Source organism: Oncorhynchus clarkii, chromosome 12, assembly GCF_045791955.1.
Source record: "Oncorhynchus clarkii lewisi isolate Uvic-CL-2024 chromosome 12, UVic_Ocla_1.0, whole genome shotgun sequence".
Taxonomy (NCBI): domain Eukaryota; kingdom Metazoa; phylum Chordata; class Actinopteri; order Salmoniformes; family Salmonidae; genus Oncorhynchus; species Oncorhynchus clarkii.
In genome coordinates, this window is record NC_092158.1 from 71129109 (window position 1) to 71154642 (window position 25534).

Consider the following 25534-nt stretch of genomic DNA (forward strand, 5'->3'; position numbering starts at 1 on the left):
TGCCACAACGCCTGCCTCTCTGCCTGCACCGCCAGCCCTGCGTGACTGTTCACATCACAGCCCAGCATTGTTCTCTCCAGCATGGGAATCTGAGCCCTGATTCGGGCCCACCAGGCTATTCACACAGTATATCACCATTCACTGGCCCACCCAAATAAACAGGGAAAGAAAAAAAGCAATGAGGGATGAAAGACAGAGACCAAAATTGGAAAGATGGAAAGAGAGGGAAGAGAGGGATAGAGAAGGGAGAAGGGAGGGAGGGAGAAAGAGAGACAAGTGGGGAAAACCAGTCGTAAGACAAAGAGGAAAAGAGGGGGGAAAAAGGGAAAGAGAATAAAAGAAGGAGGGTGAAAAACAACAGACTGAGGGAGGAAGAGTGTGTGGTGATGGTATTTGGGAAGCGGTCAACAAACCAGGCAGTGTAGGCCAGGCAGTGTGGGAACGGGGCTGTGTCCCCTGCAGGACCTCCGGCCCAGGAGAAAGGCTCTTTTCTCCCCCTGGAGGATGGCTGTGGGCCGACCTTCCTGGACATAGGCATCTGTATGCACACACAGCCTCAACTAAAGCTATTAACATCCTCGGCTGAGGAAGCACAGCCAAGGAGAGAGGCTTTTACTGTTGAATGGGGAATGTGTATAGGTTTACTCACTGTAGTGTAGGTGTAGATGTGTGTGTGTGTGTGTGTGTGTGTGTGTGTGTGCATGTGCAAGTGTGTGTGTGTTTGCGGAAGAGTGTGAGTGTTTGTGCATGCGTGCGTGTGTTTCTGTGTGCCTGTGTGTGCGCATAGTACATTCCTGTGTCTGTCTCTGTATGTTTGTGTGAGTACACGCCCCTGTGTCTGTCTCTTTATGTTTGTGTGAGTACACGCCCCCGTGTCTGTCTTTGTATGTTTGTGTGAGTACACACCCCTGTGTCTGTCTCTGTATGTTTGTGTGAGTACACGCACCTGAGTGTGTGGTTGTTGTTGCTCTATAAACTCCATACTGTATCCAGACTGCAGGCAGGGCCACAGAACCAAACAGAACAGTTAGCCACTGTCTTTAATTATCCTCATCCCTTCCTCCACCCCTCCAACATTACATTCCCCAAATGAGAACTGCGTGTCTGGTTTCACTGCTGTTTTTGTTCCCCTCTCTCTTTCTCTCCCTTTCTTTCTCTTCCTCTCTCTCTCTTTCCCCCCCTCTCTCGTTTCTCTCTCTAATCTCTTTCTCTCACTGTCCGGACTGCAGTTTGGAGTTGGGAGTGAATGCAGCAGGCCCTTTACTGGAACGCATGCCGCAGGAACAGAGTGTGGGGCCGTCTGCCTGCTTGCCTGTTACAGTGTTCCAGTCAACACTCTGCAGGGAAACATACATAGGCATTTTTCTCTCTCTCTCTCTCTCTCTCTCTCTCTCTCTCTCTCTCTCTCTCTCTCTCTCTCTCTCTCTCTCTAAATCTCTCTCAATTCAATTCAAGGGCTTTATTGGCATGGGAAACATACTGTATGTTAACATTGCTAAAGCAAGTGAAGTAGATAATAAACAAAAGTGAAATAAACAGAAACAGTAAACATTACACTCACAGAAGTTCCAAAAGAATAAAGACATTTCCAATGTCATAGTATGTCTCTATACAGTGTTGTAACGATGTGCAAATAGTTAAGTTAATGTACGAAAGGGAATATAAATAAGCATAAATATGGGTTGTATTTACAAAGGTGTTTGTTCTTCACTGGTTGCCCTTTTCTTGTGGCAACAGGTCATAAATCTTGCTACTGTGATGGCACACTGTGGTATTTCACTGAGTAGATATGGGAGTTTATCAAAATTGGGTTTGTCTTCAAATTATTTGTGGATCTGTGTAATCTGAGGTAAATACGTGTCTCTAATATGGTCATCCATTTGGCAGGAGGTTAGGAAGTGCAGCTCGGTTTCCACCTCATTTTGTGGGCAGTGTGCATATAGCCTGTCTTCTCTTTCTCAATAGCAAGGCTATGCTCACTGAGTCTGTACATAGTCAAAGCTTTCCTTAAGTTTGGGTCAGTCACAGTGGTCAGGTATTCTGCCACTGTGTACTCTCTGTTTATTGCCAAAGAAGCATTCCAGTTTGCTCAGTTTTTTTGTTAATTCTTTCCAATGTGTCAGCTTGCTTAGGGGAATTTTCTCCAGATTCATCTCCCAGTAGGTGATGGCTTTGTTATGGAAGGTTTGGGAATCACTTCCTTTTAGGTGGTTGTAGAATTTAACGTCTCTTTTCCGGATTTTGATCATTAGCGGATATCGGCCTAATTCTGCTCTGCATGCATATTTGGTGTTTTACATTGCACATGGAGGATATTTTTTCAGAATTCTGCATGCAGTCTCAATTTGGTGTTTGTCCCATTTATCTCTCTCTCTCTCTGTCTCAAACACACACACACACACAGTGTATGCGCATACACACACACAAAGGCACACACACACAAAGGAAAGGGAGAGTTAAATCCTAAAGAACCTGAATGGATTTCCTGCCACTCCTACAGAGCCTCTCTGTAACTGCCAGTCTCCTCTCCCACTCTCCTCCTCTCCAATCCCCTGTGAGAGGAACACACTTCACTCTGCTATTGTTTAGGGTAGATCACCTGGAAAAGTAGTTCTTTGAGATGATCAATTACTCTCTGTCAGAGGTCACTGAAGTGTGATAGTGCATTTCTTAATACCATTCCATGCGTATTACGGGGTGTGATTGTAGCCAAAAAAGAACAAATAATGTCATTTAAAAGATGTTCTTATCCAGAGTTACTTACAGCTGGCCAGAGTGACTTGTGTGTGTTTACGTGTATGGCCAACATTTCAATTAAAAGACTGCACTATACTCCCGAGTTGCGCAGCGGTCCCAGGCTGTGTCACAACAGGCTGTGACCGGGAGTCCCATAGTGCGGTGCACATTTGGCTCTGCGTCGTCTGGGTTTGGGGACGGTTTGGCCAGGGGGGCTTTACTTGGATCATCGCGCTCTAACGACTCCTTGTGGCGGGCAGCTGGCTTTACGGGTTAAGCGGGAGGGTGTTAAGGAGCGCGATTTTGCGGGTCATGTTTCGGAGGACGCATGACTCGGCCTTCGCCTCCCGAACCCGTTGGGGAGTTGCAGCGATGAGACAAGATCGCAATTGAATATCACGAAATTGGGGAGAAAAAATAAATAAAATAAAATAAAAAGATTGCACTATACAGTATCAATCTGCATTTATGCATTTACGCATGAATGGGTGTGCTATTGTGGTGCTATTTTGGTGCTGTGACAGTGTGTGCTGAGGTTTCTCTCATTACCATGCACCCTCAACACAGGCCTTCTCGATGAAGACTTGAAGTCTACTTTAAGTCTCCCTTCTTTACTCTGTCCTGTGTGTCTCAGGGCAGAGGAGGCTATTTAATGGAGCCCAGACAACACTGTTCAACCACTACACAAATTTCTTGTTTGAGTCTATGGGGGCGCTATTTCATTATTGGATAAAAAAACGTGCCCGTTTTAAGCGCAATATTTTGTCACGAAAAGTTGCTCGACTATGCATATAATTGACAGCTTTGGAAAGAAAACAGTCGAACGTTTCCAAAACTGCAAAGATATTATCTGTGAGTGCCACAGAACTCATGCTACAGGCGAAACCAAGATGAAACTTCAAACAGGAAATGAGCAGAACTCCAATGTCTCCTTATATGGCTGTGAATGCACCAGGAACGAGCCTGCGCTTTCTGTCGTTTCTTCAAGATGTCTGCAGCATTGTGACGTATTTGTAGGCATATCATTGGAAGATTGGCCATAAGAGACTACATTTTCCAGGGGTCCGCCCGGTGTCCTTTGTCTAAATTGGTGCGTAATCTTCAGTTGCGGGCATTTTCTCCTGGGATTCAGGACAGAAAGCACACTTCCACGAACGATATATCATCGAAGAGATATGTGAAAAACACCTTGAGGATTGGTTCTAAACAACGTTTGCCATGTTTCAGTCGATATTATGGAGTTAATTTGGAAAAAAGTTCGGCGATTTGATGACTGGAATTTCAGGTTTTTTTGGTAGCCAAACGTGACGCACCAAACGGAGCGATTTCTCCTAAACAAATAATCTTTCAGGAAAAACTGAACATTTGCTATCTAACAGAGTCTCCTCATTGAAAACATCTGAAGTTCTTCAAAGGTAAATGATTTTATTTGAATGCTTTTCTGGTTTTTGTGAAAATTTTGCCTGCTGAATGCTAACGCTAATGCTACGCTAGCTAGCTACTGTTACACAAATGATTGTTTTCACTATGGTTGAGAAGCATATTTTGAAAATCTGAGATGACAGTGTTGTTAACAAAAGGCTAAGCTTGAGAGCTAGCATATTTATTTCATTTCATTTGCGATTTTCATGAATAGTTAACGTTGCGTTATGGTAATGACCTTGAGGCTGTATTCACGATCCCGGATCCGGGATGGCTAAGTGCTAGAGGTTAAACTATAGTTTTGGCAAGTCGGTTAAGACATCTACTTTGTGCAGTAATTTTTCCAACAATTGTTTACAGACAGATTATTTCACTTATAATTCACTGTATCACAATTCAAGTGGGTCAGAAGTTTACATACACTAAGTTGACTGTGCATTTATACAGCTTGGAAAATTCCAGAAAATGATGTCATGGCTTTAGAAGCTTCTGATAGGCTAATTGACATCATTTGAGTCAATTGGAGATGTACCTGTGGATGTATTTCAAGGCCTACCTTCAAACTCAGTGCCTCTTTGCTTGACATCATGGGCAAATCAAAATAAATCAGCCAAGACCTCAGAAAAATAATTGTAGACCTCCACAAGTCTGGTTCATCCTTGGGAGCAATTTCCAAATGCCTGGAGGTACCATGTTCATCTGTACAAACAATAGTACGCAAGTATAAACACCATGGGACCACGCAGCCGTCATACCGCTCAGGAAGGAGATGCGTTCTGTATCCTAGAAATGAACATACTTTGGTGCAAAAAGTGCAAATCAATCCCAGAACAACAGCAAAGGACATTGTGAAGATGCTGGAGGAAACAGGTACAAAAGTATCTATATCCACAGTAAAGCGAGTCCTATATTGACACAACCTGAAAGGCCACTCAGCAAGGAAGAAGCCACTGCTCCAAAACCGCCATAAAAAAAGCCAGACTACGGTTTGTAACTGCACATGGGACAAAGATCATACTTTTTGGAGAAATGTCCTCTGGTCTGATGAATCAAAAATAGAACTGTTGGCCATAATAACCATCGTCATGTTTGGAGGAAAAAGGGGGAGGCTTGCAAGCCAAAGAACACCATCCCAACCGTGAAGCACGGGATGGCAGCATCATGCTGTGGGGGTGCTTTGCTTTAGGAGGGACTGGTACACTTAAAAAAATAGATAGCATCACGAGAAAGGAATAGTATGTGGATATATTGAAGCAACAACTCACGACATCAGTCAGGAAGTTAAAGCTTGGTCGCAAATGGGTCTTCCAAATGGACAATGACCCCAAGTATACTTCTAAAGTTGTGGCAAAATGGCTTAAGGACAGCGAAGTCAAGTTATTGGAGTGGCCATCACAAATTCCTGACCTCAATCCTATATAAAAGTTGTTACTACTGAATTTTTACTAGGATTAAATGGCAGGAATTGTGAAATACTGAGTTTAAATGTATTTGGCTAAGGTGTATGTAAACTTCCGACTTCAACTGTATACTACGGGTACAGGCAGGGTCCATTTGGGGAGACCATCTACAAGAAAGCATTGATGCCAACCACAGTGCGTTATTGACACCATCCATCTCAACATCAGGCCTGAGGCCTCTCTTTTCAGTCTATTGAAAAGGCTGTTTGCCCGTTTCTATTGCTGTTCCTCTGAGGGAGATGGACATTTTACATCTCCCTTTCAGGAAGCAGGGCAGCTGCTGTGCATGCTGGCAAAAACACCATCACACACACACAGATCTGGTCACCTGCTGTACCAGTTGCCTAATCGTAATTTGGCTTCTAAAACCTTGTATTATGATAGAAAAATGAATAGCTCCTGCATGCACACAAAAACGTCACAACTAACATATCTCGCTTGTGTATCATTTCCATGCTTAGTATAGACCCCCCCCCCCGATTTAATGTGGGGGTGTTAGCATAGACTGAGTCATTGTCACTGGCCTATTTTGAACATTGTGTAATCACAACTTCTGACTCACACACAAGCAGATTTGAAATAAAATTACTGGTGACACTTTATTTGGATAGTCTGTAGAGTGTAGAGCATCTAGAGACGGACTATCTACAGACTATCAGTAACATTTCAACTACCTACTGACCCTAACCCTGGCTCTAACCCTAACCTTAACCCTTCTCCTAACCCTAAATGTAGTCCTTACCCTAAACCTAGCCCTAACCCTTACCTTAACCCTTACCCTAATCCTTTTTCTAAACCTCAACCTAACCGCAACCTCATCAAGCAGTTAGTATGCCCATCTGTAGAGCATCTAGAGATGGAAAATCTGGACTATCCAAATAAAGTGTGACAAAATGATTAGCTGACAGTATCTGTGTCAGGAATCTTGCTTCCATCTACATTTAACAACTGCATGAGGCTTGTATCGAGTCCCCAAATATGTCCAGCTGCTTTTCACAAGAAAACATTTCTCTAAACTTACTATTTACTGGTATAGACTGTATCCGGTCATTTGCCTGAAAATTACCCTCCACTTATCACATCCGTACCGACACTATAAGTAAGGAACACTATTCCCCAAAATCACCGTATTAATTTTCAGTCTGGAACACAACAACATCTCCCTTTTTATGTAACAGTGCCTGGGTAAACCAGATACCCTTTTTGGAAAATAGGGAGTCAAGATCATCTGCATCAATTTCCACAAATGAAAAATGTATGACAGCATGCCACAGGATCTCTAATCACATCCCCTGCTTAGTTATTGTGGTCTTGGCTCTTGTTTGCCATGTCCTTAGGCCTAGATTGAGGTTGGCTGGCGGGAGAACAGACCTATCACAGCTCTCCAGCAATGTTGGGGTTTAGGCTGAGACAGAACAACAACAGGTCTGGAGACAGTCCTAAAGACTCTGAGAGGATTACCAAGTATAGTACCTGAGATCAGGAGTCAATCGTGCAAATATCTGGGATAGTGATTTGAAAACTGAGCATCTGGGAGCTGAGAAAGTAGGTAGCTCTACGTACCTGGGTTCATACCGATCACAGACTGAAGATACATAGTGACCTAGTTTCCTTCTTTCGCTAACAAACACAACATTTAATAATCATACATTTGTTATTTACTGGTACTACAATAGATTTTTCAGCGCTTGGAAAGACCGTGTAAAAATGGCTGCCAATCATCATAATAAGTACTGTTCTGAATTCGGCTGAGACCTAGCTATGGGTGTGCACTGCAGTTCTTCTTTATGTAAACTATCATCTCAACCCTTGAGAAAACATATTTGCATGAACGCCATTCATAACAAACTATCATTGCAGAAATATTAATTAAGAAAATATCCTTCTTCTTCAGAAAAAAAGAGAGCTATTGTCGAGTTGATGCAACTACAGTGCTAAGCGATAGACGGAAATGGACTATGCAGCCTAAACTACTGTCAGTTTGAAATGATTTGAAATAGGCCTAAATCCTTCACATGAAACAATAAGTGCCCCTGAGCTACTGTAGTAGAGAAGGAAATCCAATTAAGAAAGATAGTAGAAATGGAGCTCAGAAAGAATAGAGGGAAGACACAAATAGAGAAATGTATAATGAGTTTTATGATGCTCCGTGTTTCCACATTTTTAGAATCAGCTTTTATTTTCCAAGAGCTGTGGCAGTTGGTTTATTAAGGAACCAGGTCCATTCCATTCCTCGGGCAAATCAAGTGTTGTTGATGGAGTTAAAATGCCCATAACCTACCTGGGATATAAAGCAATGTCAACTAGAGGTCGACCGATTAATCGGAATGGCTGATTAATTAGGGCCGATTGGGCGCAGATTATGCCGATTTTTAAAAATGTTATACCTTTATTTAAGGCAACTAAGAACACATTCTTATTTTCAATGACGGCCTAGGAACGGTGGGTTAACTGCCTCGTTCAGGGGCAGAACGACAGATTTTTCACCTTGTCAGCTCGGGGGATTCAATCTTGCAACCTTACAGTTAACTAGTCCAACGCAATAACGACCTGCCTCTCTCTCGTTGCACTCCACAAGGAGACTGCCTGTTACGCGAATGCAGTATGCCAAGGTAAGTTGCTCGCTAGCATTAAACTTATAAAAAAACAATCATAAATCACTAGTTAACTACACATGGTTGATATTACTAGATATTATCTAGCGTGTCCTGCGTTGCATATAATCTGACGGAGCATACAAGGGTAGTGGCAGGGTAGCGTAGTGGTTAGAGCGTTGGATTAGTAACCGGAAGGTTGCAAGTTCAAACCCCCGAGCTGACAGGGAACAAATCTGTTGTTCTGCCCCTGAACAAGGCAGTTCACCCACTAGGCCGTCATTGAAAATAAGAATGTGTTCTTAGTTGCCTTAAATAAAGGTATAACATTTTTAAAAATCGGCATAATCTGCGCCCAATCGGCCCTAATTAATCAGCCATTCCTGTTACGCAAATGCAGTAAGCCAAGGTAAGTTAGCTAGCTAGCATTAAACTTATCTTATAAAAAACAATCAATCATAATCACTAGTTAACTACACATGGTTGATGATATTACTAGATATTATCTAGCGTGTCCTGCGTTGCATATAATATCACTGAGCATACAAGCATACAAGTATCTGACTGAGCGGTGCTAGGCAGAAGCAGGTGCGTAAACGTTAATTCAAACAGCACTTTCGTGCGTTTTGCCAGCAGCTCTTCGTTGTGCGTCAAGCATTGCGCTGTTTATGACTTCAAGCCTATCAACTCCCCAGATGAGGCTGGTGTAACCGAAGTGAAATGGGACAGAAGCTATACTGTTTCACTGGCAATACTAAAGAGCCTATAAGAACATCCAATAGTCAAAGGTTAATGAAATACAAATGGTATAGAAGGAAATAGTCCTATAATTCCTATAATAACTACAACCTAAAACTTATTACCTGGGAATATTGAAGACTCATGTTAAAAGGAACCACCAGCTTTCATATGTTCTCATGTTCTGAGCAAGGCACTGAAATTTTAGCTTTCTTACATAGCACATATTTCACTTTTACTTTCTTCTCCAACACTTTGTTTTTGCATTATTTAAACCAAATTGAACATGTTTCATTATTTACTTGAGGCTAAATTGATTTTATTGATGTATTATATTAAGTTAAAATAAGTGTTAATTCAGTATTGTTGTAATTGTCATTATTACAAATACATTTTAAAAATCAACCGATTAATTGGTATTGGCTTTTTTGGTCCTCCAATAATCGGTATCGGCGTTGAAAAATCATAATCGGTCGACCTCTAATGTCAACAAACTATGAGTCGACATCTGACCCCGATGAAGTTCAAAGTATCCAGAGAAATAGTCTATTCTCAAATCTGTCAGGCAGGACAAGAGGCCTGCCAGTCTAAACCAGACAGCTGATGTACAAAGTATTCAGGGCGTGTAAAGCCTCCTCACTTCCCATCTTTATCATCACACAGACAGACAGTAGACCAGACAAGACAGAGAAAAGCTTCATTTTATGTCCTTCAATCATAACAACAACAATTTACAAGCTGTACTCGAACTGCCATCCAATCCTGACAAACATCTAAATATAAACTATTGCAAAACATAAATTGATGGCTACTTATAATCTCAGGGGTGATGTTAGTGGGAGAAGGGGGGGGTTCATAAACTATTATGAAACATGGCTGGTTTGTCATTTATCATTTCTGTGGGGGGTTCATAAGGGTGCTCACAGAGCATAACACAGACCATCATCCACTTAATGATGACACTTTACACAACATTTTTAATTGTCCAGCTTTACTGACATTCTCATTTATGGCTCCTGCCTTTTACACCACGTAAATACAACACAATTAGCAACGTTTCTCTATCCATCGGAGCGACAAACAGAGAACGAGCTGAGAGTCACCTCAACAACGTTTGGTTCCTATTCAGTGAGGTGCTAAGGGGTCACCTGTCTAGCTACTAATTGTGCTATACTATTTCTTCCCAGGCTCCCTCACTCCTAATTGGTGTCTCCTTCTATCTCTCGTGGAATGATTGAACAGTTTCATCGTATTCCATTATGGAAATGCAGCCTGAGGGACAATCACGACTGCTTAATATCTCCACATCACCCAACTTGGTGTCATTTCCACATGTAATGTATGCAAGGGAAAGTGCCTGCCTTTAATGCTCCTTCAAAGAATTGATAAAAGTTTGTACATATGATGAATGTTAAGTACTTACCTGGACGTTCTCCCGGAGGTCTGTGGCTTCCCTCAGAGGCTGGGTGGATGCTCTGAAGAGCTCGTCTACCACCTTGATACCGGTGGTCTTGCTGGAGGTGTACTCACGAGCCTTCTTGCCCTTCCTCACCGACAGGCCTCTCTTGTGGGCCTTGCCCCCTCCCCTTCTGTTGGTGATGGCCACATGTACGAACAGGGTGCAATTGGGTAGGAACTCCCCCGTCAGCGACTGCAAGGGGATGTGCCTGTAGCCCGGCTGCAGACATTCAAAGGGGATTGTGTACTGGCCGATGAACTCGTCTCCGATGTAGTCGTCGTCCAGCACTACGAAGCGTAGTGCCGCCAGCTCCGGCAGGTTGATCTGGAACTCAAAGCTCTCGTCGAAGACAGGGTTGTCTCCGTTTTGAGAGACCGTCTTGGTCCTCTGCTCGGCACAGTCGGCCGGGATGCCGTGGATCTCTGCATAGATGTAGGGTTCCACCACGTCTCCCTTTGCAGCAGAGCCCCTGGGCTTGGGAAGATTCTGCCCGCTGATCACCTTGATGTGGAGAAGCTGGGCAGACACCCCTGGAAGGGATTCCCTGGCATTGGCGCTGAAGTATGACACCTCCTCCCTCATGATGGCTGGCCGCAACACGTAGCCACAGTTCCCGTTCTGCCTGAACCATCCCAGGTTGAGGTCCATCATCAGGCCCGGGGTCTGGTAGTTCATGGCTACAATTTGGCAACCACACTTCCAGAAGTCCTGGGGATTCATGTTACTGGCGTCGATCCGCATCGGAGTGGGGTACACCCTGGAGAGAAAGCGCTTGTTGTAGCACACAAAGTCCTCGGGGAACTCATTGGCGAACCTGTTGGCGTCGACCTCATTGAAAGAGCACATCTCCCAGTATTTCTGATCCCTCTTAGAGATGTCAAAGTCCCTGAACTGCACTGACTTACAGAGGGAGACCAGGTCCGACAGTTCCTTACACAGCCTCAGCCGTTTGCAGCCAAGGCCATTGAGATGGTCTTTATCATCTGCTCCCACCCTCCTGGACATCTCCAGACCCTCCTCCTCATCAGTCACCTCCCCCTCTGACTCGGGGTAGTTTGGGGGCAGCCGCTTGCCCTTCAGCAGGATCTTACCCTTGAGTTCCTCTGGGGAGGGTAGATAGTGGTCCTCTGAGCTGGGGGCATCCAAGTACAGCTTGTCTCCAAGGATCTTCTTCATGTGCTGGGCCATGACCCTCTGCTGGGGGATACAGCAGTGTGTCACCAGGCAGAGGATGAGGGGGTACTCAGAGCTCTCAAATGCATACTGGTTTATAATATCCAAGACCTTGCAGAGGGCTAGCTGAGATGCCACCGAGTTCCCCACGTACACCACAGGTTCGTTGTCAGGGCCGTCCCACACAATGACCTCCAGGCTGCGGCAGCCCATCTTCAGGGCCCGGATGTAGCTGCTGATGTCGGAGGAGCCCCAGAAGTGGTCCTCTAGGAGGGAGGCGTTGTGCGAAGAGTTGATGTAGTAGTGGGAGAGCGGCTGGCTCATGTCCTGGCATACCCGCTTGTGCTGGGGGTCGAAAATGTGACACTCCGAGGAGAGGAGGTAGTGCGTGAAGCCATCAATGGAGAGACTGGCCTTCTCCCGGCCCTCGGCGGACGGCTCGTACTTCTGGACGATGCCCCGGCACATGTCCTCCGTCACGCCCTCCATGCCCTGCTCCACCTCCACAAACAGCATCAGGTCCTTGCTGTCCAGGTACTCCTTGTTGCTGGAGAACTGCACCAGCAGGAAGAAGATCTCTGGCCTCGTGCACAGCTCGCAGTAGGCCTCCACAAAGGTTTCCATGTCAATGTCCTCCCCATACTGGTCTTTGGCCTTCTGGAGCTCCTTGAACTTCAGCTCTATCCGGGACTCCTTCATGCCCGGGTTGAGTCCCTTGATGATCTGGGTGGCCCTGAACAGGTCGATGTGGCCATTCCTCTCCATGTCAGCCAGCTCAAACACCGATCCGATCCAGGAGGTCCTCAGGCTGGGCTGGCTAGGCTCAACCACATCTACCATGTGCCTCCCGTATGAGACCAAGTAGCGGAGGCCCATCACCCAGGTGCTGACCACATCAGCCGTGCTGGCCACCAAGTCCAGAGACTCATAGTTGTCCCCATAGATGATGGAGAAGGCACACTCATCTGGGAACTGGTCGGACAGGCCATTGCTGCGCAGCACAGGGGTCTTCTTCCCCAGACGGACCTCCTTGATGCTCTTGATCTCCAACTTGGCTTTCTCTGAGTCCTTCTTGGAGGGCTCCCAGCGGAGCCAGTGCATGTCCGGGTCCAGGAGGAAGTAGCGGTTGTACATGCGCGAGTTGGAGCGCACCTTCTTCATCTCGCAGCCCTCCATCATGAAGGCCATGCAGGCGGCTGTGCTGTTGATCTTGCGGTCGTTGGGCATGGAGCTGAAGGAGACAGTCTTCTTCTGCCTCACCTGCCTCTGCTTGGAGCCATCCTGGAGTGAACGAGAGAGAGAGAGAGAGAGAGAGAGAGAGAGAGAGAGAGAGAGAGAGAGAGAGATGGAGAGAGAGCGTTAGCAACACATTGACTTTTCTCTTTCCAAACACATCCACATAAAACAGATTGATGAGACTGATATATAACTTTGATTACATAAGCCAGGAGAGTCAAAAACTAGGAGACAGAGCAGAGCAGTCCTTTCATCGCAAGGAGAGTTTACACCTACGTGGATGGATGTGTACACTGTGGACACAAAATCTCAACACAGACTGTCCCTGTGCTGCTGGCAGGTAAAGATGAATCTGATTTACCTCCCTCTGGGCTGTGCTAAACCACACTGGTCCTGACAGCAGGCATTAATAACCAGTCATCAGAAGACCAGTTATGGAGGACATGGTGGGCATTTGTGTTTTCACGCAGCCACCCCCTTCCTTCCCCTGCTCACCCCTCACCAAGCCAAGTGTGCTTTGGTCATTAGTGCCAGCCCAGTGCCATGGATGCCCCATGCCGTGCCTGCTCTGACACCTGACTGCCGGAAGAAATAACTAAATCAATGCTATTTTTAACAGATTCATAACATTGTGCATTGTGCAACACAAAGACATTGGCCTTTGGGATGATAATCAGATGCATGTTGAAAATGTATATTTCCTTGTCTGATTATTCAGCTCCCAGTTTACATTGTGTAACTGCGTGGTGAAGGCTCCCACGGTCTCTCCTCAAGACAAATGGTAATATAATGCAGGCCGTCCGAGGACTGTTTCCGTTTAGAAGTGCAGCACTCAGTTTAATGATAGGCCTATAAGACAGCGGATTCCATTTTGTTTTGGCTGACGTTTCAATAGTTTAATTCCTCAAACACTCCTAAGGAACTTCAAAGCACAATTTCAAACTACAATAGAGCTACAAATGAGATTTTGTTATTGTTCTTTTTGCACACTCACAGGACACATTCACTCACACACACACTCACATTGACACTCCAACACGCATGCACGCGCACACGCACGCACACACACACAAATATCGTATTGGAATTGACCAATACTTACTTACTTTCTCGTGTTCTTCTTATTCTTATTTTTACTTCTCGTGTGGTTTTGTTCTACTTTACTTTTATAGTACTACAGATATTGATTACTGCATTGTTAGAAAAAGAGCTTGCAAGAAAGGTATTTCACTGTGCTTGTGCACGTGACATTAAAACTTATCAAAAGGGGGAATGAATTAACTTTGTATATTAATTTCTTTTTTAGAGGCAGACAACAGGCACTAGCAGAGCCTGTCTGAAATATTTGCAGAGCCAAGTGCACTTCTAATTGGACTTATCTCCCTCAGTAACTCCTGGGCAGTTCTGGATCCTTACAGATTATAAGACTGGGGAGACAGAGATAATGAGAGAGAGATAAACAGCGAGAAATAGAAAGACAGAGACAGGCAAAGAGGTTCCATACCTCCTGCCAAGAAATGGGGAAACTTTCATTGTAACTGGCATGCAGACCTACCACTGTACAGTACAGGTATTGTCCAATATCCCTATTGGACCTGTGTACTAAGATAGAGTGAGATAACACACACACACACACACACACACACACACAGAGACAGACAGACACACAGACAGGGAATAATGACATTTGTGACACTAACTATTCCAAATGTGTATGAATCTGTACATTTCCTTACTGAAAGATAAAGTGGGAATCGACTTGTGGTCGATTCATTACTTGTGGTTTTCATGAAAGCAAATCAGACATAATGAGCTATCGGCTTGTCACTTGCCATCGACTTAACTGAGCGCCAAAATCTTTCATGACACTAAATGGCGGAAAGATACTCAATCTACCTCTACTGTCTGTGAATCTGAACTTTTTGTGAATCCTCTCTATTTGAATAAGTCTAAAGTCTGAGACTTTACTTTGTGTTTTTGGAGGGAAGAAAGTCACAGGGTCATCCAGGAGTGTGTATGTATGCCCCTCCCCACCTCAGCAGATGCTTGTACAGACCTGATAAATCCCCCCAGAGCAAAGCCATCTTACACCTGACAGGCAGTAGCAGACGATGCCTGATGCAACATCACGATTTCTCAGAAAAACAAGCATATCTCTGTGAAATGTCAACGGAGTACTGAGTGTAACGCAATTTTTTATTTTCAAAGCCTTTTACGTTTAAATCAGCTTGTGTCATGTTCATTTTGCTTTTTGAGACCCGCGGAAACAACTTTTCATATGACCCCCACAACATGTAAAAACCTCAAAGCGTCACCACTTTGTCAACAAGAGCTCTGTTCTTATTATCGGATGTACTAGGTTACAAAATCCGACTTCTTGGACATAATGTTAGTGATATGTTAGGGAAAGACCCCACTGAACGGCTCAGAACATATTTGTCTTTGTAAAATTGTTTTTTAGAACATAAGGAAGTGAAATTTCACCAAAGCGTGTTTTCACCCACTCTGGGCAGAGTGGGCGGACACCCTATACATCATTGAATTTCAACCTTTTGCAGTCAGAAGGTATTGAAAAGAATGAAATGCCTAGTCCATTATGGATTCTCAGCACAGCATGTTAAAGCGTCTCAGTAACAGATGGGGTGTTGTGGACCAGTACACAGACCACCCAGATCAAAGGGTAAGCACAGCAGGCGTAAAAAGAAAACTGCCTCCAGTCACCAGCGAAAACAGGCCTTGGCTTTACCAGGTCGCCCCACCACGGGGGCAGTGTCATGGGAGCCATAAACAATCTAAGGAAGGATAAATGCAGGTGTTTGTTTTTCACCCCCTTTTCCAACAAATTCTTGGCATTTGCATACAGTTGTTGTGCGAAACAGTGACAGGAATCATCGGGACATAGTACAACATGAACCACCTCCAAGACGGTTCAGCTGCAGGGAAGAGAAGCGCTACTTCACTCAACAGACACCAGTGGTACAATAAGAATCATTTGTCCTATTTCACACGTGTGTAATTGGAAATGTGTTTTTTTTTGCATATCCCACTCCCCCTGACACACCGTTGGAGAGTGGGGTCACGGCCAGGGGTCAGCCATTACTGTCTGTGACCCTGGAGAAATGAGGGTTAAGTGCCTTGCTCAAAGGCACATCAACAGATTCTTCACCTAGTCAGCTCGGGGATTCCAACCAGCAAGCATTCGGTTCCTGGCCCAATGCTGCCCCAATGCTAGGCTACTTGACCCCAGCCTAACAGGCGATATAGAGGTGAAGGTGCTGTGTGAACCACTTCACAGAGGGAGTAAGATCGTGTCCCAAATGACACCCTATTCCCGAAATAGTGCTCTACTCTTGATAAGGGTCCAGTGTACTATATAGGGAAGAGAGTGCCTTTGGGACGCAGTTCACAACATCATGGACCGACACACCACCACCCACCCTGCATGGGCTCCCCATCCCCTCCCCCTGCTCCCTTTCATCCAATACACTCCCCTCCCTCTCCCTAGCGCCCACATCGATGACGCCGGGGGCAATAATTATGAGATCCCATTTCACCCTCATCCTGGACTCTTTAACCATGGCTTCCCATTTGGCTTCTTCACGGGATAAGAAAACTACAGACGGCGAATCAGAGAGTCTATTTTAGTCCCGTACCAAAACGAGAACTGATACCTTGTCGTTTTCTTCGGTTTTAAGAGTCCACCAGACTGAGCTGCATGGTACTCTGAGGATGTGTGTGTGCGTGAGGGAATCTCTCTCAGACAGAAAGCAGATGGAAGAAAGAGGAGGGAGGAGGGGGCAACGTGTTGGACATGGGAGATTGTTTCCAGGTCTGCCTCCTTTTGGGAAGTGCTGTGAGCACTAAAGGTCAAAGGGCGTGGGTAATCTTGTGTTTCATTAGCCGACCCTCCATGAATATAATTAGCTTGAGGGCTCAGCAGGTCAAGCTGTTGCTCTCTGATCTCCCTCCATCACATTAAAGCAGGCACACAGAAGGTGCGTGTGTGTGGGATCTGTGTGTATACATGCCTGGGCACGGGTGTGTGGGATCTGTGTGTATACATGCCTGGGCACGGGTGTGTGCGGACTACAACATTTTAATTGTCACACAGATACTGTTTTGATGAGTTTTCGTCTTGATTTAACCTACATCAGCTGCATTGATTGGCAGAGATGGTTGGAGAACTTTGGGCTTTGTTGTTCGATTGTTCAATTAAACCACAGTCCTAAAAAGAATGCAGGAGACAAGAAGGTCATGATAACAAAAAAATAGACACTAAATCAAATACAGTAATTAGTCAGTCACGACAACCCTTTCACATGTTACTTCCGTTTAACCTCCAATTCCTGTTTCCTAGACCCAAGCACAATGCACACACCAATAAACCCATCCATGCATCTCTCTCTCTCCCCCTCTCTGTCTCTCTCTGTCTGTCTCCCTTCCCTTCCTCCAGGCGGTTTCCTGGCAGAGATGTCAGTTAGACCCCAGTCTGGTGGTCAGCTCAGCTGCAGGCCAGCTTGGCCCAATCTCGCCTCCCTCACCTGTTGCTGCTGTCGCTGGGGTGACGGGGGTATTTTGGTAACCATGTGTGAAGGCGGCTGAGTGCCCCTCAGCGGGGTCGGGGTGGGTGGGGATGGGGGGTGTGTGACTGGGCCTGATGGAGGGGTGACGCTGATGGGGACAGGCAGGCTGTGAGACAGGCCCCATCGTCCTGTGAAGGGCAGCGTCACACCCGCTCTCCTCACATCAACCCTGTCTGTCTGTCTGTCTGTCACACGCTCGTCTGACTACCGCTAACCCTTAAACAGGTCCGACGTGGAGAATACTCCTCACTTAACTTTAAAGACAACCAGTGTGACAAACCCTGTGAGGTCCACTGTAGCGGGTACACAAGACTGGTTTGCTAGATCTGGATAAAGATATTTCCCGTTTGACATAAAATGTCTACTTGATTGGCTGAAAGTCATGTCAGTTTATAATAGCAATAAGGCACCTTGGGGGGGTTTGTCGTACGGTATATGGCCAATATACCACGGCTAAGGGCCGTATCCAGGCACTCTGCATTGCGTCTTGCCGAAGAACAGGCCTTAGCCGTAGTATATCGGCCATATACCACACTCCCTCTGGCCTTATTGCTTAAATATCCCACTGACTTCATATTATGAACCGTATGATGGCTCATGATGGCCTACCTCCCACCTCCCATAGGGAAGACTTGGGAGGTTGCTGCACGGGATATGTAATTCTTTATCCATCACTACGATCAGAATCCATTAGCTCCTCTCCAAATCTCCCATACCTTTCTCATGCGTTCCTACCCTATGTCTATCATTCCCTCCCCCAGACCGTATCGTTGTAGGAATGCAGCCCTATCAGGCCTGCCCTGGCTCTGCCTGCCCCTCCCCAGGGTCAGATGGGAGTCTGTGGAGGTCCTCGGGGGTGCCCTGACTGTCTGACCTCTCCCACTACAGCATGGCTACACAGGGCTGCTCAGACAGAGAGGCAGTGGAGCCGCACACTGCTCTTACATACACAAACAAACAGCTCAGACTCTCAAATAACACACATCTCTACACAGGATAGATACGGCTGTTGCCACATGCCAATGCACAGGACTGTAGAGTGTGAAAGCCAACAGTGTGTTTTTCTGTGCCGTTGAATAGGACAGTGATGACTGCGTCCCCTTAGGGATGGTTATCTCTTCCTGTGGGACTTTGATATACTGCTCCATTCACTACGCCACTGCACCGGCAGGCCTGTCTGGGTTGCTTAGTACTAGAGCAAACGACTCTGCTAAAGTCCTTGTACCACATCCTCTGCAACAAGTAGAATGTCTTGAAGAACTCCATGGATCTCTAGCTGGAGCTATGAATAACACACACCACAGGGCCGTGGGGGAAAGGGAAGAAAAGCGGAACAGAGGAGAGCAAATGACGTCATCTTTCTCTATCTCTCCAAACACACTTATGGGGGAGATGAGCAGAGGAAAGGATCAGAGCATGAAAGCCTACACACAGACACACGCAATGGGACAAGCAGTCACGGCTCCGGCTACGCTACACAGTCCTGCATACATACAGTACATACAGGCAGAGGAGCCAGACAGCCATAAGCCTGGTGGATTTGACAGGCCAGCGCGGCCGGTGAGGTGAGCCCTGCAGCTTGTCCCAGCACCGTGACAGGTCATCAGGGGTTAGACTCCACTGATCTGGTATTACCACACCATGCAGGCATTACCCAACATCCACTTTCCCTCATCACCATCACACACTGGGTGATACCTGAATCCAGCTACAGCCTGTGCTGAGCACACATCACTCACCTTTTACAAGGGTAAAACGCAACAGAGCAGGAAAGATGTGAAAAGAGAGGGGTGAGGAAAGAGAGAGAGAGAGAGAGAGAGAGAGAGAGAGAGAGAGAGAGAGAGAGAGAGAGAGAGAGAGAGAGAGAGAGGAAGCGAGAGATTCACACAGCCAGTGTCAACATTCTGGTATTTGTTACACTAATCTCTCACATGATGGCAGTTTAGAGTCTCACATGGTGAGTTTGAATCTCACCCACGCAGAAGTTGTTCATGAGAAAATCTTGTCTTAACAGAATCTATCGAGCCAGTCTGAGGAAATCACACTCAGTGAAGTCATCCAAACCCATAACTCAGCAGCATTGTTGCAGTTTTAACAGACATACACTGCCGCTCAAAAGTTTGGAGCCACTTAGAAATGTCCTTGTTTTTCATGAAAACATACATGAAATGAGTTGCAAAATGAATAGGAAATATAGTCAAGACGTTGACAAGGATATAAATAATGATTTTTAATTGAAATAATAATTGTGCCCTTCAAACCTTGCTTTTGTCAATTACAGCCTTATAGACCTTTGGCATTCTAGTTGTCAACTTGTTGAGGTAATCTGACGAGATTTCACCCCATGCTTCCTGAAGCACCTCCCACAAGTTGGATTGGCTTGATGGGCACTTCTTACGTACCATTCGGTCAAGCTGCTTCCACAACAGCTCAACAGGGTTGAGAACCGGTGACTGTGCTGGCCACTCCATTATAGACAGAATACCAGCTGACTGCTTCTTCCCTAAATAGCTCTTGCATAGTTTGGAGCTGTGCTTTGGGTCATTGTTCTGTTTAGGAGGACATTGGCTCCAATTAAGCGCCGTTATGCCATGGGGTTGCAAAATGGAGTGATAGCCTTCCTTCTTCAAGATCCCTTTTACCCTGTACAAATCTCCCACTTTACCACCACCAAAGCACCCACAGACTAGAGGTCGACCGATTACGCTTTTTCAATGCCAATACGATACCGATTATTGGAGGACCAAAAAAATCCGATACCGATTAACCTGACGATTTTATATATATATATATTTGAAATAATGACAATTACAACAATACTGAATGAACAATGAACACTTATTTTTAATTTAATATAATACATAAATACAATCTATTTAGTCTCAAATAAATAATGAAACATGCTCAATTTGGTTTAAATAATGCAAAAATACAGTGTTGGAGAATAAAGTAAAAGCGCAATATGTGCCATGTAAAAAAGCTAATGTTTAAGTTCCTTGCTCAGAAAGCTGGTGGTTCAATATTCCCAGTTCTTCAATATTCCCAGTAAAGAAATATTAGGTTGCAGTTATTATAGGAATTATGACGCGTCAACTATTTCTCTCTATACCATTTGTATTTCATATACCTTTGAATATTGGATGTTCTAGTAGGCACTTTAGTATTGCCAGCCTAATCTCAGGAGTTGATAGGCTTGAAGGCATAAACAGCGCTGTGATCAAGCATTGCTAAGAGCTGCTGGCAAACGCAGTAAAGTTTGAATGAATGCTTACGAGCCTGCTGCTGCCTACCACCGCTCAGTCAGACTGCTCCATCAAATATCAAATCATAGACTTAATTATAATATAATAAACACAGAAATACGAGCCTCTGGTCATTAATATGGTCAAATCTGGAAACTATCATTTCGAAAACAAAACGTTTATTCTTTCAGTGAAATACCATTCCGTATCTTATCAAACGGGTGGCAACCTGTAATGCGATGCTACGGGTGTCAGAGAAGTCAGGCACAGGAGAGCGGAAAATTATTTACAACAGTTGTGTTTAATAACCATAAACCACCGTCAACAGAATAATTCAATAAATGGGTCAAGCAAAACCCGGTACATACCCGTGCACAAGCACTACAACAAACAATTATGGACAAGGACATGGGGGGAACAGAGGGTTAATTAAACAACATGTAATTGATGGAATTGGAACCAGGTGTGATGGAAGACAAGACAAAACCAATGGAAAATTAAAAGTGGATCGGCGATGGCTAGAAGATCAGTGACGTCGACTGCCGAACGCCGCCCGAACAAGGAGAGGGACCAACTTCGGCGGAAGTCGTGACACAACCCTAAGACTAAATATTGCTGTTACATTGCACAACCTTCAATGTTATGTCATTTTTATGTAAAATTCTGCCAAATTAGTTCGCAACGAGCCAGGCGGCCCAAACTGTTGCATATACCCGGACATTAATTTAACTAAATATGCAGGTTTAAAAAAAGATACTTCTGTGTATTGATTTTAAGAAAGGCAAAAATGTTTATGGTTAGGTACATTCGTGCAACTATGGTTGCAAATTATGGTGGAAAATAAGTATTTGGTCAATAACAAAAGTTTATCTCAATACTTTGTTATATACCCTTTGTTGGCAATGACAGAGGTCAAACGTTTTCTGTAAGTCTTCACAAGGTTTTCACACACTGTTGCTGGTATTTTGGCCCATTCCTCCATGCAGAGGAATGGGCCAAATCCTACAATGTGATTTTCTGGATTTTTTTCCCTCATTTTGTCTGTCATAGTTGAAGTGTACCTATGATGAAAATTACAGGCCTCTCTCATCTTTTTAAGTGGGAGAACTTGCACGGCTGACTAAAAACTTTTTTGCCCCACTGTATTAAATGAGCATATGCTACTCTGGTATGCTCTGAGCGTATTTTTCTTTCTGTCTGAAGGTATTGTGTGTGTGTGTGTGTGTGTGTGTGTGTGTGTGTGTGTGTGTGTGTGTGTGTGTGTGTGTGTGTGTGTGTGTGTGTGTGTGTGTGTGTGTGTGTGTGTGCGTGTGTGTGCGTGTGTGTGCGTGCGTGTGTGTGTGTGTGTGTGTGTGTGCTCTACTATGGATGTGCCCTGAAACCTAAAACCAATACAGTATGTGTTAACGCTCTTTCCATTGCTTCTCTAATAATGACAGGAAACTCCCTGGAGAACTTTCAACAAGCCTAACTGCACCGAACAATCCATTAATTACAGGGCCACAGAGATTCTAGCTGGTCAATGGTATTGAATGCCTGTATACCAAAAGTAATTACAGGGGAGGGAACCATATAGGACATTCTAAATAAATCAGTTACAACACAACATGTAAAAGCTGTGTTTATCTTTACTGTCCGTCATGAAACCCTTTGATACATGTAGCCTGCTGACAGTAGGCCGATGGTGGAGGCTGGAGGGTCGTTCATCATATCCCACCTTTCTGAATATGGGGAAGGAGGGAGGGAGCAGCTCTCCTCTCCTGTATTTCATCTGTCTCATTGCCCTCTTAATTGCCTCTCCTCTACCTCTCTTCTCTCCATCCAGCCCCATGCATCTCCGATGGGGCCAATTATCTAGTCCTGTACATTACTATTTCAGCCCTGTGACAGAGAAACTGAAGGGGGAGGGGCGTACGCCCTCTGAGGGTGACACTTAGGGAGGAGGGAAGATGGAGGTGGGAGAGGGGTGTAAGATGGAGGGGGGTTGGAGGGTGGTAAGACAGAGGGGTTGACATGGGGGGGGGGGGTCGTTTCCTGTCTCATCTCTCGGAGGTTAGAGAATATTCTTTGAACCATAATGTTTTAAATCACACCTCCTAGTTATTCTAAGAAACATTGTATCTCTGTGGATTAGGTTAGATAACTGTTCCTGTCGCCTGCGCCGCAATGTCTCACATTGTCATATTGTCTCTCTCTGTTGAATCACATTCTTAATGCTTAGAAGGTACATTTTCTCTTTTAAGGTATTTCCCACTGTGTGTGTGTGGTTTTGTTTTACTATCCTTGTGGAGACAAGAACTCCTCACAAGGATAGTAAACCAGGAAAAGTTGAACAAGTGGGGACATTTTGCCATTCTCCACAAGGAAAAAGGCCATTTTAGGCATTGTAACGGCTGTCGTTGGTGGAAGAAGAGGAGGACCAATGCGCAGCGTGGTAAGTGTCCATTATTTTAATAAAACAACTGAACACCGAACAAAACAACAACGTGAATAAACAAAAAACCGAAACAGTCCTGTAAGGTGATGAAGAAACACTAAACAGAAAATAATCACCCACAAAACACAGGTGGGAAAAGGCTACCTAAGTATGATTCTCAATCAGAGACAACGATCGACAGCTGCCTCTGATTGAGAACCATACCAGGCCAAACACATAAACACAACATAGAAAAAGGAACATAGACTACCTACCCCAACTTACGCCCTGACCAAACTAACACAAAGACATAATAAAGGAACTAAGGTCAGAACGTGACAGGCATAGTGGTTAGGTTTAGGGATACAATTAGGGTTAGGGTAGGATTAGAGTTCGGGGTTCGGTTTAGGATTGGGAGTTATGTGTATGACCTCTTGCACTATACCACTGTATGATCTGCCTTGGTGTGAGCATTTTCTGAAGCTCATTGACTCTGCTCATCTTTGGCATCTGCCATCTCAGATCCACCATGTCCCATCACCTCTGAATATCCCTCCTTCGCTGATCACAACAACCTACCCAACAACACCACTGCTCCTGTGTGTGCCAAACACACAGTTGATCAATGGAGATATTTCTAATTCAACATGTTTAGTTCATTTAAAAAATGGAATAGTAACATGAAAGCCTTCCAGTCATGTTCCAGTCATGTTTGTCATTGTCACATTTGCCTACAGTGTGATGTTTGATTAGATTTTACATGAATGTTTGTTTGCCCAGTTCCATACTGATGACTTCTGATGAAGGAGTTGTAATTGTTGACACTGGTGTGTTGACCCATGGGTCTCTCCAAACCCCTTACCGATATCTGCCGCTAGCTAGTCACTGAGCCGCAAAAAAAGACAATAGATTGATGCTGCAGAAACAATTAAGGCAGGGCTAGTGGTGTGTGCTGGCATCGTTGGCATGTCCCCCACGAGAAATTATTCATCACCGCCTGAATACCAACTAACAAAGGCAGATGTCTTTAACCAACTCACAATGAATCGCCTTTGAGAGAGAGCGAGAGAACGAGAGAGAGCGAGAGAACGAGAGAGAGAGAGAACGAGAGCGAGAGGGAAAGAGAGCAAGAGAGCAAGAGAGAGAGAAAGAGAGAGCGCGAGAGAAAGAGAGAGCGAGAGCGAGAGAAAGAGAGCGAGAGCGAGAGAAAGAGAGAGCGAGAGAAAGAGAGAGCGAGAGAAAGACAGCGAGAGCGAGAAAAAGAGAGAGCGAGAGCGAGAGAAAGAGAGGTACGGGAATGTGTGTGAGTGTGAGTGAGGATAGCCTACTGTTGACAGGACTTCCATACTGCCTCCTATTTCCCCCTCTGTGTTTATTGTAGTCATTCCAGATTTACAGGAACATTACCGCTACTCACCTTTCATTTTTCATACTTATGGAATGTTGTAGCTCCTAGGTCATATGACGGAGCGTCAAGACTGCTGTTCCCTAAACGCCTCAAACCTAATTTAAACACAGCAGCAACTGTTTACGACTCGACTAGGCCTATACCTCCAGAAACAACACACATACAGCCTGTAGCTGTGTGGTAAATGTTACGGAGAGAGCGAGAGAGTGAGCGTCAGCTTGGTTGATCACAGACAGAGGGAACCAATGAATGGACAGCAGTGCGATTAAGAGGAAATATCATGCTGCCAGTCCTTTGTCACACATCTCCACGGCATTTAGTCCCACCTTGGAGATAAGGCTTTCATGCGATATGACAGACTGCCAGCAAATCAAAGACACACAGAGAGAATGGAAGAGAGAGACAGAAGGAGAACAGAGGACATAGGGAGACGGATTATATCAATGCAATCACTACCCAGCCCTGAAACTTCAACCGGTGTTGGAGTGTGAGACTGTGAGCTGCAGCAGTCAGCATACGAAGGTTCTCTGGCTATAAATAAGTGCATTATGAGACAGAGAGAGAGGCCGGTACGTTTTCCTCAAGTTCGTTGGCCTCTCCTCTCTTCGGCGCCCTGAATACCTCAGCCCATCTCTGCGGCGACTGCGGTAACCTTGGCTGCAGTCTGCAATGTAGCTGAAGGGGGAAAGAGAGGTGCCCCTTCCTGTTTGATTGTCACCTGAGAGTTGTACAGCTGCTGCAGTGCACCTTCCTTCCACTCCCCTCTTCTTTATCCTTGCCTTTAACTCCCCATCTGGAACTATGGGGAAGGGGAGCGGGAGGGGGAGGAAGGCAGGAGGGGAATCCTGTACTGTCCACACGCAGACAGTGCACACACACACACAATCTAGTTTCTCCAACATGTCGTTTTTCGAGGTCATCATTGATGTCCTGAATCCATGCATACAATTACTACAATATGACACACACTCAATTCAGTCCGGCAATCTATTCTAGACCTCCTCATACATACATACACTAGCGTTCAAAAGTTTGGGGTCACTTAGAAATGTTGTTGTTTTTGAAAG

General features: G+C 45.1%; 1 protein-coding gene across 2 annotated transcripts in view; it reads right to left on the reverse strand.

The window, feature by feature from the left end:
* Nucleotides 1-25534, reverse strand: part of LOC139421183 (inactive phospholipase C-like protein 2) — an 87570-nt gene that overhangs the window by 23861 nt on the left and 38175 nt on the right. For both annotated transcript variants that reach the window (XR_011635597.1, XM_071171805.1), the window contains exon 2: nt 10374-12863. Coding sequence is in view for 1 of the 2 variants with exons in the window: in XM_071171805.1 (XP_071027906.1) it covers nt 10374-12863 (2490 nt within the window). In the remaining variant the exon portion in view is untranslated. The remainder of the gene's footprint in view (nt 1-10373; nt 12864-25534) is intronic.